This window comes from Saccopteryx bilineata, chromosome 6 (genome assembly GCF_036850765.1).
Source record: "Saccopteryx bilineata isolate mSacBil1 chromosome 6, mSacBil1_pri_phased_curated, whole genome shotgun sequence".
NCBI lineage: Eukaryota > Metazoa > Chordata > Mammalia > Chiroptera > Emballonuridae > Saccopteryx > Saccopteryx bilineata.
Genome location: NC_089495.1, coordinates 205,490,930 through 205,507,384, shown reverse-complemented (window position 1 = coordinate 205,507,384; position 16,455 = coordinate 205,490,930). Strand labels below are relative to the sequence as shown.

At 50.0% G+C, this 16,455-nt stretch overlaps 1 protein-coding gene across 1 annotated transcript; it reads right to left on the bottom strand.

Annotated features, from left to right (window-relative positions):
- Positions 1-12,865: 12,865 nt before the first annotated feature.
- Positions 12,866-16,387, bottom strand: ZCCHC3 (zinc finger CCHC-type containing 3). The gene has a single exon (XM_066236915.1). It carries the CDS (start codon positions 15,533-15,535, stop codon positions 14,315-14,317), a length of 1,221 nt encoding a protein of 406 aa, XP_066093012.1. The 5' UTR covers positions 15,536-16,387; the 3' UTR covers positions 12,866-14,314.
- Between the last annotated feature and the right edge of the window lie 68 nt (positions 16,388-16,455).

Genomic DNA, 16,455 nt, shown 5'->3' with positions numbered 1-16,455 from the left:
TTTTTTGTATTTTTCTGAAGCTGGAAACGGGGAGAGACAGTCAGACAGACTCCCGCATGCCCCCGACTGGGATCCACCCGGCACGCCCACCAGGGGCGAAGCTCTGCCCACCAAGGGGCGATGCTCTGCCCCTCTGGGGCGTTGCTTTGCCGTGACCAGAGCCACTCTAGCACCTGGGGCAGAGGCCAAGGAGCCATCCCCAGCGCCCGGGCCATCTTTGCTCCAATGGAGCCTTGGCTGTGGGAGGGGAAGAGAGAGACAAAGAGGAAGGAGGGAGGGGGTGGAGAAGCAAATGGGCGCTTCTCCTATGTGCCCTGGCCGGGAATTGAACCCGGGTCCCCCGCACGCCAGGCTGACGCTCTACCGCTGAGCCAACCGGCCAGGGCCTCAGCATTGTTTTAAATTCTCTGTGAACAACATACCCTCTTATTGCCCACACAGCCCCCTTGATTCACCAGGACAGAGCTGGAGCTCCATGAAATCAGAAGACCCACCTGATTTCCACTTGTGCCATTGTTTCCCCAGCACCCAGCAGAGTTGGGCACAACATAGACTGTTTGGGGAAGGGAAGAAGGAGCCACTCAGGTGGCCAGGGCTGTCCCAGGTGCCACCAAGCAACTCCACCCACCTCAACTGTCTTGTTCCAAAACATCTGTCTGCAAACTGGCATCGTCCTTCAAGACGTTCACAACGAAGAGCAAGAACAGTAAGAACGAGCCTGACCAGGCGGTGGTGCGGTGGATAGAGCATCGGACTGGGATGCGGAAGACCCAGGTTCGAGACCCCAAGGTCACCAGCTTGAGCGTGGGCTCATTTGGTTTGAGCAAAAGCCCACCAGCTTGAACCCAAGGTCACTGGCCCCAGCAAGGGGTTACTCGGTCTGCTGTAGCCCCATGGTCAATGCACATATGAGAAAGCAATCAATGAACAACTAAGGTGTCCAATGAAAAACTAATGATTGATGCTTCTCATCTCTCTCCGTTCCTGTCTGTCTGTCCCTGTCTATCCCTCTCTCTGACTCACTCTGTCTCTGTAAAAAATAAATAAAATTTAAAAAAAAAGAACAGTAAGAACGAGGTCAGTAATTTTTTGATTCACCTAAATGTCTTTAAAAACTCAGAGATTATGATCATGTGTGTATGTATATGATGGTGTATGTGTGTACCATGGGGCTCTTTCTTTTACCGAATAATAGTTTAGAACTGCATGTGGCTCTTGCACACCTAAGTATGGCTAATGCAAATTGAAATGTGTTGTGCAAAATTGTCACCACTTTCAAAGACAGCATAAAAATGTAAAAATATTCTTTTCCGTTGATGCTCTGTTGAGATTATATTATATGGACATATTGGGTTAAATTAAAAAATGTTAAAATTTACTGTTTCTTTTTTTACCTTTTTAAGTGTGGCTTCTGGAAATTTTTAAATTTCACATATGGCTTGCATTATATTTCTAGTAGACAGTAGTAATAGAGAAGGTGGAGGTTTTTCTGGTCTTTACCTGGCAAAATAAAATGTCGGCAATCTTTTTTACCATTCCCAAACTTTAAAATGTTATTTTTTAAGCGGAGGATTTTTTTTGGATAAAATTTCCCACGGCGTTATGAGGTAGCAATACAGACACTGCTGTACATGTATACTGGAACTGAACAATTAAGTAAATTAAGTAAACGGATGGTGGGAGGTGGACACCAGGTTTCTCACGGTTGGAGTAAGAATTTATAGATAAGCAAGAGATGGAGGCTAGAATGATTCACGTAGTAATAATTGAGAGTTGGAAATATAAATATGAACTCATATTTAGCTTAATATGGATGGTTACATGCAAAAATATCTATACGTATGTGATAAATACAAGTTAGTATATCCCCATATATTTCTTTGTTCTGTTAGTTGAGAGGGCTTCAAAGAAACACCCCAGCAATGAGCATACTTGGTGCCCAGATCTTGGTTTCTAGTATCATTCTCCAGTAGGAGGAAACAGGGCTGAATTCTATTGAGAAGTGGCTGATTCTAGGACTGGGGCAAGAAATAGACAAGATGAGCTAGGGGCATCATATAGTGCCAGAAAGTAGGGAAGTGTTCAAGAACAACAAAAAGATGTACAAAGCTATGTCAAAGGGACACAGGAGCCAAGCAAAAGAGCTCGCAAAGGCCGAAGCTAGAACGACTTGAGCAACAAAATTAAGTAACATTAGATTGTAAACAAAAGTATGAAATAAATAGCTATGAGTCCATAGCATTGTAAATAAATGACTGAATAAGTAAACAAGGAAAAGAGACAAATCTTTGATGCATAAAAATTCCAAATAAGTTATATAGATACTCCATCTCCGAGGGAGTGGGACGTAACTCCCCACTTCCTTTTTTTTTTTTTTTTGGATTTTTCTGAAGCTGGAAACGGGGAGAGACAGTCAGACAGACTCCCGCATGCGGGATCCCGGCAAGCCCACCAGGGGCTACGCTCTGCCCACCAGGGGGCGATGCTCTGCCCCTCCGGGGGGTCGCTCTGCCGGGACCAGAGTCACTCTAGCGCCTGGGGCAGAGGCCAAGGAGCCATCCCCAGCGCCCGGGCCATCTTTGCTCCAATGGAGCCTTGGCTGCGGGAGGGGAAGAGAGAGACAGAGAGGAAGGAGGGGGATGGGGGTGGAGAAGCAAATGGGCGCTTCTCCTATGTGCCCCGGCCGGGAATCGAACCCCGGTCCCCCGCACGCCAGGCCGACGCTCTACCGCTGAGCCAACCGGCCAGGGCCAACTCCCCACTTCTTAAGTGTTGGCTAAGAAGAGTCACTTTCTTCCAAAGAGGACAGCATGAAAAGCGGCCAAAGAAAAGTAACTTTACAGTGGAGAAGCCTCACAAACACTACCTCCGCTGAGTGGTCAAGGTCCACCCCAGCAGGGATGAATTATGTTGACGTCTAAGAAACTGCCACAGCCAAGGGGGAACCCAAGGAGACGTGAGATAAGTGCAACGTGGCATCTGGATGGGATGCTGGGGTAGAAAAAGGACATTAAGTAAAAACTAAGAAAACCTTAATAAACTATGAACTTTAGTAAACAACAGTGTACCAATATTGGTTTACTGATTTGAACAAAAGTGCCATATTAATGTAAGATATTAATAATGGAGGAAATAGGATGGATGGAAGCTACAGAAACTTTAGATGATCTTTTTAATGTTTTTGTAAATCTAAAAATGTTCTAAAAATAAGGTTTATTTATTTATTTTTTTAAATTTTTCTGAAGTTGGAAATGGGGAGGCAGTCAGACAGACTCCCGCATGTGCCCAGATCGGGATCCATCTGGCATGCCCACCTGGGGGTGATGCTCTGCGGGGGCGATGCTCTGCCCATCTGGGGCGTTGTTCTGTTGCAACCAGAGCCATTTTAGCGCCTGAGGCAGAGGCCATGGAGCCATCCTTAGCGCCCGAGCCAACTTTGCTCCCATGGAGCCTTGGCTGCAGGAGGGTAAGAGAGAGACAGAGAGGAAGGAGAGGGGGAGGGGTGGAGAAGCAGATGGGTGCTTCTCCTGTGTGCCCTGGCTGGGAATCAAACCTGGGACTCCTGCACGCCAGGCCGATGCTCTACCACTGAGCCAACCAGCCAGGGCCTATTATTATTTTTCTAATGGCACAAGGTTTTAAGAAGACATTTAGTTTATCTAGACTTTAGAGCATCACGGCTTGTCTTAAAAATGGAATTCCTCCAACGGAGTAAGATGAATATTAATTTATCCTCCAGTTTTAACATACTTTGAATCTAGGAGTTAAATTGTCCAATAAAAGTCAGCTACCAATGGCACTGGAGGGTTAGTTTAGTAGATTGGAGTGTCCTCTCAAAATGCCAAGGTTGAGGGTTTGATCCCTGGACAGGGTACATATGGGAAACAACCAATGAATGCACAACTAAGTGGAGCAATGGACAAACAAAGGAATGCTCCCCCCCCCACTCTCTCTCCCTCTCTAATATATATAATAAGGTACCAATTACTTTGGTCAATGCCTCATGAAATCAGCATTAAAAACTCAATGTCTTTAATTTGCTATGCATTTGAAATGCAAACAAAGAAAAATCATGAATTCCTTGACCATTTTAAGTTTAATGAAAATATCTATAATGAAAGAAATCCACATAAAACAGGTATCAACCCCATTGCCTAAATTTTCTTTGCCTCAAGTTGTTTTAGTAGAGAATGACATAAAGTACGTTGATTAGAAGTTTTGTTCTCCTTAGGTAAAATAACCAGCCAAAGATTATTCAAGGTACAACTGACAGAGGCGTACTGCTTAGTTCCTTCTAATTGGAAGAATTCCTTTTTTTGAAAAAATCAAGTCTGTCGCTCCTTTGAAGCTCGAGGGAAAGCAGAGTCGAAGCTCATTGGTAATGTCCCTGGGCCGAGGGCGGGCTCTAAGCTAAGGGATCTTCCCATTGGTGGGCAGCCGGCAGTGGGACGGAGCTCGAAGCCCATTGGCTGCGTCGCTGGAGGATGGTGTAATGGACCGCCAAGGCCCGTGCAGTCCGTTTCTACGGCAACGGAGGCTTGAAAGAGCCACTCAGATTTCGGCATTTGCCCCTAACTCCCCCTTCCGGAGGGGGCAGGGCAGCCTGGATTTGAGGTCCGGTGCAGGAGGAGACGTGGGGGCTGGGAGTTAAGGGGACAGGGCCTTCTTCCAACCAACCTAGCCAAGTTACATTTGAACTGGGTTCGAGGAACCTGCCCTGCCTCGCTGGGGAAAAAGAAAAAAAATCAGCCAAACAGAAAGGAGCAAAGAAGAAAGAGAAAAACGACTTATAATTCCTCCCTCCGCTGACTTCTGCACTGGCAACACTTCGCCTGCGAAGCGAGCACTAAGCCTGGCACAGAGTAGGAACTCAACACTCCATGGGAGGGAGAAAGAAAGGAAGAGAAGGAGAGAGGGAGGGAGGATCCGGGATGTGGGCAACGTGGCGTGAGACGAAGTGCCCGCCCTCTTGGGCGGAAAGACCCTTAGAGCCGAAGGGTTACGATGGCCTTGGCCATGGGGGCTTGAAGGAGAGAGGGGTCGCCAGTGCACTGCAAGGAAGGAGGAGGCGACGAACAGGATCGGGACTCTAGGTACTGGGCAGACCTGATCTGACTCTGCCGAAAGACTCCATGGGTTCACGTTGCCCCTGGCCCTGCCACCTACCAGCTGCCGGTGCTCAGCTCTCCAGATCCCAGTGCCTTTGTGTTTGGGGAGAAATAAACAGTACCTCCTTCACTGAGTTGGTGTCAGAACTGAGTTGAGATAATACATGTCAAAGTCTTAATACAACGCCTAAAACAATAAACGTGCTCCCGCCAGTAGCTATTATCATAATTGAAGAAGGGGTAGGGTTTGACCAGGCGGAGAGAATAGGGAGGTTATCATTACTGGTGTTGGTCAGGAGGGAGGAGCAGTTTGGAAATCCTACGAAGAAAACCCCGTGTGGATGTCCTACAGAAGAGCATCGGGGATGACAGCCAGAGGACAAAAAGGAAAAAAGATAACGTTAGTTACTGAACTTGGCCCTCCGCCCAAAGCCTTTACATGAATTAAAAGTTTCATTTCATTTTTTCACCAGCCCTGATGAGGCCGTTGCCATTAAACCCACTTTTCTGGTAAGGACACAAGCCTGGAGAGGTTACGTTGGTAAGAAAGACACAACCAAACAGAGGCCTTTGTGGAGCCCAGGACAAGGGTAAAACTGGAGCCCCATGTACGGTGTGTCTCTAAATAGAAGTTAGAAGTTCAGTCTACAGTAATTTGTTAAGTGAAACAGGTTCTGTTCTCCTCCTTGATGAATATACCTTCATAACAACCTGAGAGACCAGGTTCAAATGAGAATTCTAGGGCCCTTGGAGTTCTGGGCCAGAATGGAGAGCTGCCCCCTGGATCCTGCATGCGGCCTTTGTCCAGCTACCTCCCGTCCCATCAGTGAGGGATGCCACTCTCAGCTGTCTCGCAAACAGCTACTCTGCGACCTGAGCCTCAGGTCTATAAGGGGTACACCACCCTGTTCAGTTTGGCCTCAGCAGAGCTGGACCCGGGGTGAGGCTCAAGAAGGCTTTGTAAACAAGCTTAGGGATATTTTGGAAGGGGTGATTCTGGGGGCTCAGAGGATGGTCTAGACAAGGAAAGAAAGTCTCTGGATAGGCAGTTCCTCTTGTGCCTACAGAATCCTTGCCCTGCTTCCTGAGGAAAGGGGGGGGGGCTGAGGGCAGGGCTGCTCTTGCTGGGGGGATGGGAGCACTGAGGCCAGGCACTGGGAATCCAGGAGCCTGGGGCTCTCCTCTGAGCTTCTTAGTGCCAGGGGATGTGCAGGCTAAGTTTCAGTGACATTCCCTCAGAGAAATAGGGGAGGAAGAGCCTGACCTTCCAGGCTGAAGGGAAGGCCTTATCAAAGGAGAGAAGATGGAAGGAGTGAATTAACTTTGTACAGATGAATGGGTGAGTCTCCCTCAGTATAGAGTCAGTGACGGCTGTGCTTAAGGGTGTTATTAAAAAAGGACAAGTAGACACGTATCCTGATCTGTAACCTCAGCCAAGTAATTTCTAGACCATTCATGTCATAAATATTTATCTGGCTTTTACTATGTGCCAGGCACAGTCCTAAATGCCAGAGCTATAGTCAAGAGCAAAAAAATCATGGTCCTGCCCGCTCAAAACTCAGAATTGAGAGACAGAGGCAGATATTAATCAAACCATGGCCTAAATAAACATGTCCTTGTACCTGCACTAACTGTCAGAAGGAGAGGAGAATACAGGAGTCTGCTTTAGAAGGTTAGGGAAGACTGCAAGTAGGGGTGGCGTGAGAGCCGGGTGCCAGGGAAGGTAAGGGTTAACCGTGTGTCTAGGAGGGTGAATTCCTGGGATGACTGGCAGGAGCCCAGCCAGGGTTAGGGGGTGAGGCCCATAGGAGGCAGGCCCTGCAGGGCCCCAGGGAGGACACAAAGTCTTTGAAGGGCTTTAAGCTGGGAGTAATGTGCTCAAATTTCATTTTGAGGACTATTTTTTTGGATTGAAGGAGCCCAAGCTTGGAAGCAGGAAGACCCGAGTTGGTTGCTGTAGAGTATTAAACTTTCCCATTAAAGTTTCTTATTTTTTAAAGAGGAAATGGACTCCAGTCTTTGCAGAGTTTGCAGGAATTTCTTTGAAGTTTTGTGTTTTACATTGAGTTTTGTTCCTAATTTTTTTTTTTTTGCCATGAAATAGTAAAAACAAAAACAAGCCTGACCTGTGGGGGCGCAGTGGATAAAGCGTCGACCTAGAACGCCGATCAGGGTCGCTGGTTCAAAACCCTGGGCTTGCCTGGTCAAGGCACATATGGGAGTTGATGCTTCCTGCTCTTCCCTCCCCCTTCTCTCTCTCTCTCTCTCTCTCACTCTCCCTCCTCTCTAAAAAATTAAAGAAAATTAAAAAAAAAACCCACAGGGATATACCATGGAACATAAGTTTTCCTTCTGCCCCAAACCCCTGATACCTAGTGCTTCTCAAAAGCTACAACAGTTACCAATTTCATTCATATCCTTCCAGACTTGCCTGTACATAAATAAGCATATTTATTCCACCATTTAAAATTGTAATACGTATATAAATCACATTGAACACTATGCATCTTCTGATTTTGTCAATTATGTCCATAAAGCTGAAAAAGTAAAATTAAAATGTAAATAGCAGTATTCCAGATCTTGCTTTGTTCACTTGGAAATGTGTTCTCAAGATCGTCCTATATTAATACATGTAGACTTGTTCCTTTTAAGAGCTGCTTAGTGCTCCACTGTTTGGGTGTGCCATACTATCTAACTATATAGTTCCCCATTTATAGATAATCGGATTGTTTTCAGTCTTTGGTACCCCAAGTAATGCTTCAGTGAACATCCTGGTCCATTCACCTTTGTGCACATGTCCAAGTTTAGCTATAGAGTCATTTCCTGTAAATAGACTGCTGTTGTTAAAGATGACATGAATTTAAAATTTTGATGACAGTGCCAAACTGCTTTCCAAAGATGTTAGTTCGTGTTTTGTTTCATTTTTTATTATTAATTTTATTCTTTAAAGATGTTATTGACTTTCAGAGAGATGAGAGGGGTTGGGGAGAGGGAAGCAGCAACTTACAGTGGTTGCTTCTGGCACGCGTCCTGACCAGGCAAGCACGGGGCCTCGAACTGGCGACCTCAGCCTTCCCGGAGGTCAACGTTCCACGCACTGCGCTACCACAGGTCAGGCAGTCCATGTTTTATTTTAAAACTCTGCAAAGTGGCCCTGGCCGGTTGGCTCAGCGGTAGAGCGTCGGCCTGGCGTGCAGGGGACTGGGGTTCGATTCCCGGCCAGGGCACATAGGAGAAGCGCCCATTTGCTTCTCCACCTCCCCCTCCTTCCTCTCTGTCTCTCTCTTCCCCTCCCACAGCCAAGGCTCCATTGGAGCAAAGATGGCCCGGGCGCTGGGGATGGCTCCTCGGCCTCTGCCCCAGGCGCTAGAGTGGCTCTGGTCGCAGCAGAGCGACGCCCGGAGGGGCAGAGCATCGCCCCCTGGTGGGCGTGCCGGGTGGATCCCGGTCAGGCGCATGCGGGAGTCTGACTGTCTCTCCCCGTTTCCAGCTTCAGAAAAATAAAAAATAAATAAATAAATTAAAAAAAACTCTGCAAAGTTCCCATCCTCCTCTATAATATGTCTTTATATATTTCTGTGAAACCTGTCCTCCCCAGATAGTCTTAGTCACAGGGCCAAGCCAGGAGGTGGTGCCATATGGACCCACTGGTTGGCCCGTGTCTGCTACACTGTCATCGAACTCCACTTCCAACTGGGTCTGATCTGAGCTCTGCTCATCTTTCGCTTCCCCGTGGACTGCTCCACGCTCCCCCCTCCTGAACTCCTCTGGGCGGGTGCTCTGTGCCAGCACCATACCTGAGCTGAGAGGAAGAGGTATAATGGGCACTCTGGCTGAGCACGAGGTCCCAGAGGAGCCCACGAGCCTCCTGGGAAAGGAGTGGATTGGCAGGTTAGGAAGAACATTGATTCGTCTCTTATGTCTCCGGCCCTCATCATTCTCCTCTCAAAGGCTCTCTCACCAGTGACCTCCACATCCCTGAGTCCTTTACTTGACATTTCTCAAAGTCCATTTTACTTGACCTCTTGGCAGCGCTCAATACAGTTGTTCATCTTGGCCGCCTGTCACTCTCCTCCTCCTGTTTATATGTCTCTCTGCTCGGTTCCCTGCTCCCCTTCTGGCTGTCTCTGATTGGTTTGTCACGATATCCTTTCCATCGGGGAAAACTCTCACGTAGCCTTGCTTGGATTCGAGTTGCTACCCTTTCTCCCTCGGCTTTCTCTCATGACTCATTAGGGGAGAGGTTGTAAAATCAAGTCAGTGGGCCATATAAGCGTGCATAAAACAATGAAGCGCTAGAATAAAAATACCAGGGTTAATATTTCTATGTACTTGTTTTTTATATATCTGACACATATGCATCCATGTCTGATGGCTGCAATGTAAAATGTACATCTTGCTGTGGGGAGTGGCTGAAGACTGTGAACGCTGTTGCTATAGGACTCAGGTGTTTATTTCTCAGGCCTCCCGGAACTCTCCTTACAATTGTGAGGCTGTGTGTATTGAACCACCTGTTCCACGTCTTCTCTTGGACGTCCTCTGCGGAGACCTCACACTCAGCATGTCCAAAACCAAAGTCAAGACCTTCGCCCCAAACTTGGGGTTTCCTCCTCTTGTTCTACATCTCAGGGAATGACCCCACCATCGACCCAATTGTGGAGGCTGGAAACCTGGGAGTCGTCCATGGTCCATCCCCTTCCCCAGCCTGTGCCTGTCATGTGGACTTAAATGTCTAACTATAGCTGCACCCTGCCTGCTTTTCTCTGGCCATCTCCGCCATCCAGGTCCAAGGTGCTCGCGCTCTCTCTCTCTCTCTCTCTCTCTCCTTGTCGCCTGGGTAAACTGGACTTCTTTCCACTGGGGCCCCACTCCGACCCATTCTCTACAGTCTCCTGAATGGTATTTTAAAAACGCAGCAATGCTCGTGTCACTTCCTTACTTTAAAATCTTTCAATAGCTTCTCAAGATTCCTAGCTTCAAATTCTAGGCAGCTCTCGCTCTCCCTAGCACGCGTTACTTTCCCCAGCCCTGCCCCCTCCCCCACACTTCCCTACCTCTCTCTCCTAAGCTTCAAGGGCCCTTCTTTTGCCTCTGTAACTTGTTCTTCCCTGAGCCCACACAGCTCAGCTGGCTCACTTCTTAAAGAAACAAAATTCTAAACATGGCTGACCAGCCCCCCACCCCCATCTCCAACCTAATCCCTGACCACCATCTCTCTCCCCCTCTCCATATTATAGCAGCGCCGGCTGGGCTGGATGTGGTGGGTTAGCAGACAACATCCACTGCCGTTCTGTTTCTGTGCCTTCCTGGGCTACACAGGCAGGGGAGCTGAAGCACTTCCAGACCCCTTCCAGGCAGGGCTCCAGCAACTAGATGCACTTGCAGGAGATCCCGAAGGTGCGAGGAAGGCAGAAGTCAAGCAGTTTTGGCAGGTTCTGCTTGTAAGTAAGGTTGTGGAGACAGCAGCTAGCTTATGGTCTCTGGCTTCAAGGACTCGACGACATTTCACAGTCCTGGCTGTAGAACGGGGGTGTGGGGGGTAGGTGGCTTTGTGATCCCAGCAATCTGTCCTTGGGTGGCAGCTTTCAGCAGTGTGTTCTCCAATCCAGCCTTTCCAGTGATGACCACCTGGCTCCTCTCTGACCATGAGAGGTAGTGGCTCCCCTGGAGGGTCAGTTTCTGTGGTGTTCTAGGAGTCATTCCCAATACCCAGCCGAGGGCCCATCACTCTCCTCAATAACTAGAGTGGTTTGTTTAGAAACCTAACTTCATTTGCTTTCCAGACTTGGCCAGGGCTCCTCCCACTATAGGGTTCTTATATGTACCACTTTCGCCATGGCTAATACCCCATCACCCCTTACTCCCAGCCCCATCTCTCAATTAACTCCTTATATATCCTTTCCTCTCTGTTCTGATCCGATCCCTAGGTCCAGATCAGTTTTTCCCTGTTAAATAGGGTATCACTGCATATTTCTTTGAATGCATTATCCCCGTTTGTAATGACGTTCCTTTTTGTGTCACTCTAGAATTTGAGTCCCAGGGGACCTGTTTTGTTTTCTTCCATTGCCTACAAAGAGCTGGTACTTAACATGCCTGTTGAATGAATGAATGGAAGGGAGGAGGCCAGACCGGAGGGTGTTAGGACAAAATCAGAGCTCTTAAATAACACTGACAAGCTCCAGGTCACCTCCTCTGGGCCCCTTTCTCAACCACACCCGCCTGTGACTTTCCAGCCAGCCTGAACGTGCCCCTGGCCTCTGCACTGGCTGTTCCTGCTTCGTGGGGTTCTCTTCCCTGTCCACCTGGCTCGTCTTCGTCCTGCGGGCTTCGGTAGGAAAGCTGTACTGCTGACAATTCTAGACGCCCTGTCGTTTCCTCCGAGTAAGCACACTTAACGTTATGGAGAAAACGGCTTGTTACTTCTCAGCATCTCCCTCTGCCAGTGCACCGCGTTGTTCACGAGTGTATGCAGAGCGCCTGGCTCAGGGCCTGGCAGCCGGGCGGCCGGTCCGTTTGGGGATCGCAGCACATTCCCCTGGAGCCCATGAACAGTGAGGAATTGTAGCTTGGGGGCTGCTAGATCGGGAGAGGAAGCTGGGGGAGGTTTGTTCCGCTCCAGCTCCAACCCGTGGCTCAATCCTCAGTTCGCCAGGCAGGAGGCCCGGAGCGGATCTGTGGGGGATGGGCAGGGAAAGTTGCCGCCTCGGCTCCCTCCCGCCGAGTTGCAGGGGAGGGGCGGAGAGAGGGAAGATCCTTCCTTGGAGGCTCCTTGGCGCAGTGCCTGTTAGGAAGAAGGGGGTGGGGAGTAGGATGAATGCAGGCTTTTCTCCTGGCCGCTGGCCTCCAAGCCCTTCGAGGGAGGAAAACCCAGGGCACAGAAGGGAAAGAGATTGGGGGGGGGGGGAGGGAAAGGAGGGAGGAATCGAGGAGGGAAGGATCTGTTTGCTTTGGGAGACAGGAAGGAGAGGGGCTGAGCGCACTCTGAAAGGCAAGGTTCCTAAGCTCCAAGCAGGCCCCAACTATGGACCACGTCAGCCCAACTATACCATATTGGCTCTGGAGATAATCCTGAAATCACTGCTGCAGAGAATAAACATATGGGAACTTTAAGATTGGATCACCTTAACATTTTTGAGCTGCAAGGTCCTTCAGAGGGAGGGGTCTTGGGTGCAGGGGAGGGCATCTCCAGGCGTACCTTGGAGGGGTGAGTCAGTTCTCCAGGTAAGAGCCTGGGACTTTCTCTCTTCCTCCCTTATAGCTGGAAGAGATGGCATTTAAAAAAAAGCCCATGGATACTTTGCAGAGTTTATGGCACTTAAATAACTGTAAGATGATGAAACTGACATCTTCCCTCTGTCCTTCCCACTGGTTGTAATTTCCTACAGGCAGAGTCCTTCTCACTCATCTTGGTACCATTCAGAACTGTGGTCTCAAACCTAGCAGCCCATCAGAATTGCTCGGGGATACTTGCTAAAAATCTTTTTTCTCGCTCGGGTGATCCGATTCCTTGGAGTTGAATTAGGGACTTGGAACTTGGGTTTTAACAGTGTGCTAAGTGATTAGCACACTGGGTTTAGGGAGTGACTCCAAAGGGCCTGGCACAACAGAGCAGGTGCTAAGTGTGGCCTGCAGCGGCTGAAACTGTATTTGCAGGGTAAACAAGCGGTGTGCAGAAGTAGGGAATAAACTAGGCTCTGTGTACCCACGCATCTAACACTTTGAAAGGAAATAGCACAGCAGTGTTAGCAATACAAAAGATAAATATTTATTCAGAACAAAACTTTTTTAACAATTGATTTTACATTCTAAGCCACAAGGAAATAGCAAAACATAATGCAAAAGGAAGACAAAAACTAAAGTAGTGTATTGTCTTTTCTCCTTTAACTTTATAACACTTAGTTATAACTCTTAATTGGCCTGTTTCACCAAGTACATTTTGGAGTTAACAACTCAACTCATAATTCTGGGTTTTAAAAGTCGTTCTCCTGGAGGCTGCAGATAATTCCATTAGCTGCGCTCTGGGTTTCTAACTATTGAGGCTAAGGTGCAAATGTAAACCTTCGATAGGTTTCCTTACACAGGGGCACCCCACTTCTCACTGGTGGTAATGAATGGGGAAAGGGAAGGCCCGAGGACCAGGTGCATTTTAATCCAGATGTGGTACCACAGGGAGCAAGGCGTGCACCCGGGATTGTTCATTTGCTCCTTTCTTATCTCCCAAGTATTTGGAAACCCCAGCTAAATCTTTTTCTGCCCCCCCCAGAAGATTTCTTAGCATTCCTCTGGGCACATTATTCTGGAGGGATCAGACTTTCCGGGCCCTCAAGTGTTGAGGAAAAGGTTGTGAAGTGTGCGAGGTAGTGGATGAGCACCGGGCGTGGGGTCAGGGAACTCGACTCCAGGTGAGTTGTGGCACTAGACAGCTATGTGACTTTGACCCAGCCGTTTAAACCTGTCTGGACCTGTCTTCACTGTTGGAACCAGGGGATCGTTGTAAATCAATTTTTTAGGTCTTTTCCAACAGGAACATTCTCGATTCTATCATTCTGTGAAAAATGGCTTCTGAGCCACCCGAAAGAGCTGTCACAAAGTACATGTATTTCAATGCCATAAGAGAGGCCCTTGGCCACCATTCAGAGCTTATTGATTCAGGTTACATACACTTTTAACAACACTGGTTTCACAAATTCTCAGACCACACAGATTAGAAGCAGCAAATTAAAAGGGGAGGGAAAGAACTGCAAAAGACAGACACCCCGACAGAAGCAACAGTCAACAATGTTTTCAAGTGAACAAACACTGACGGAGTGCCTACCACGTGCTGGGCCCGGTACCTAGTGCGTGGGCCTAAAGATGAAGAAGGCAGCCCAAACGGGGGAAATCCGGGGACCAGACAAGGCGCAGGGAGTAACAAGTACAAAAAGAAATTCCCCAAATACAAAAACGAGAACAAAATTAAGAAACGGAACTGGCGGCAAATCTGCACACTACAGTTCTCGGTAACCATTACCGATGACAGAATCACCAATTCAGAAAAGGCTGAAATGCAGTAAACTCGGTTTGAAAAGGCAGAGAGAGATGTCCCTTGTAGGTTTCAAAAGCTCTCCTTAAAACACGATAAAAAAACTGGTTTAAGAAAATGTTTTGGCACTTAAGAGAGGGGGTAAGCTGGCTCTGTCTTCACCCTGGCAGGCAGGTGGGTGAGTTCAGTGCCCGGCCACGCCGGTCAGCTGAGATGCCACGGAATTGTGCACGGCTTTGGGGCACTGAGCAAAGGCGTGCCCTCGCTTGCCACAGAGGTTGCAGACGATGCCCTTCCGGCAGTAAGGGCTCAGGTGCCCCTCCTCCCCGCACCTGAAGCACCTGTCCTGCGTGCAGCTGCCGCTCAGGTGGGTCCGGGAACCACATTTAAAGCACGTCTTGGGCTGCCCCTTGTACCAGCTGTAGCCCCGCTCGGCCCCCAGGAAGAAGGCCCCGGGAAGGTGCCGGACCCCGCCTTCTCCCTGGCGCAGCTCGATCTCGCACTTGTACTCCCCGGTCCAGATCCCAAACCTGTCGGTCACTTTCACGGGCACGGCCAGCACATCGCAGTGACGCTTGAGCCAGGTCACGATGTCCTCCACGTCCACGGTCTCGTTCCGGAAGAGGATGAAGAGCGTCTTCAGGCTGGACTTGCTCCGCCCCAGCACGACAAAGTTGTCCCAGCAGTCCTCCTGCTCGCGCTTCTCCTCGTAGACGCGCAGAAACAGGGCCAGCTTCTCCGCCGAGCGGAAGCTCACGTCGAACTCGCGACTGCCTGGGATCTGGATGACCGCGTAGATGTCGCTCGGGTCCATGCCGATGGAGCGCAGGATGAGCGCGCCCACCACGAAGTCCCGGGTCGGGCAGGCGCTCTCGTCGCCCTGGAAACAGATGCGCACGAGGAAGCGGCCCTTGCCGGGGCCCGCCGCCGGGCCCCCAGCCGCCGCGGCTGCCGCCCCCAGCTCGTCCTGGGGGGCCGGGTCCGCCGAGCCCTCCGCCGCGCCAGGCCTGGCTGGGGTCGCCATGGCCGCCCCCTCCGCCTTCTTCCTCCGGACCGCCTCCGCTGTGCCCTTTTTCTTGCGGGGATCGGCCGCCTCGCCGGGCGGCTCTCTGCGACGCCCCTTCGGGTCCGGGCGGCCGGCCGGGGGGAAGTCGCCGAGGCAGGGCAGCGCCAGGCCCGCGGGGGCGCCGAGCGCGCCGGCCACGCCGCCGTCCTCCTCCCGCCGCGGCGGCCGCGCCTCGCGGAACTCCCCCTTCTTCTCGGCCAGGTTCTTTACCACCTGCGCCCAGCCCAGCTTCCCGCGGACGCCCTCGCCGTCCTCGGGCCGCAGCGCCGGGCGCGCGGGGGGCAGCAGCTGCGGCCGCGCCCGCTTCCTCTCCTCCTCGGGGCCGCCGCCGGTGGCCATTTTACCTCCTTCCCAGCATCCTCCACTCGCTCCCGCAGCCAAAGGGCGCCCATCGCGCGCGCCCGCCCGTGCGGTGGGCTTTTGGGTGCTTTTTTTGTTGTTGTTGTTTCCTTTTGAAATTTGATGCTTCTTTCCCCCGCCCCGCCAAAAATATTTACATGCGGCGCTAGGCGGCCGGCGAGGAGCCCGTGGTAACGGCAGCGCCACGCGGTGCGCGCCAGCCCCACCCCCGGGCACCGGCGCGGGGCGGCCGCTTGGAGCGCGGCCCTGGCCCTGGCTGCGCTTTGGCAGCCTCCGGCCTCGCTCTCGAGGATTTTGGTATTTCGCAACCGGCCCTCGATGATTTCATTCAAGCAGCGTGACCAACGGTCCGCAGCCCGAAGGCGGGACGCAGTTGAAGCTCTCGCCCATTTTGGTTTCTTTTGTGTACCTTTTCTAGGAAAACACAACAAAACTTAGCTCTCCCTCCTCCCAAAGCGTAAGCACAAGGCGATATTGTTTCAGCGTTGGGTTGCGAGTATTTTCCAACGTCCAGACAGTGGGAAGGATTTGACAGCGAACATTTTACCTTTCGCTTTTTACTATTTTACCTTCCCATTGTTGAATTTTTACTCTATTACACTACACCTCAATCCATCAGCTCGTATTGTCATTTTTGGATACGTTTTCAAGGAAGTTATATTCCATTATTATTTTTTTAAAATAAAGCATCTCCAGCATACGCATGTTAACGATTATAATACATCGAGCGGCGTTCGAAGTACATTGCAATCTTCCAAAGCAATGCTATAATTACCCCCTTTCAGGACGTAGGGGCTTGAAGATAGGGTGAAATCATTTGGCCAAGTGGCAGCATCAATAGGGAGCCCCTAATTATAAATAGGTGGCTAATATTTACTTATTAAACCGCTTTGCTTCTG

Coding starts and splice junctions, on each gene's coding strand:
- ZCCHC3 (XM_066236915.1), bottom strand. CDS start 15,535: ATGGCCACCGGCGGCGGCCCCGAGGAGGAGAGGAAGCGGGCGCGGCCG.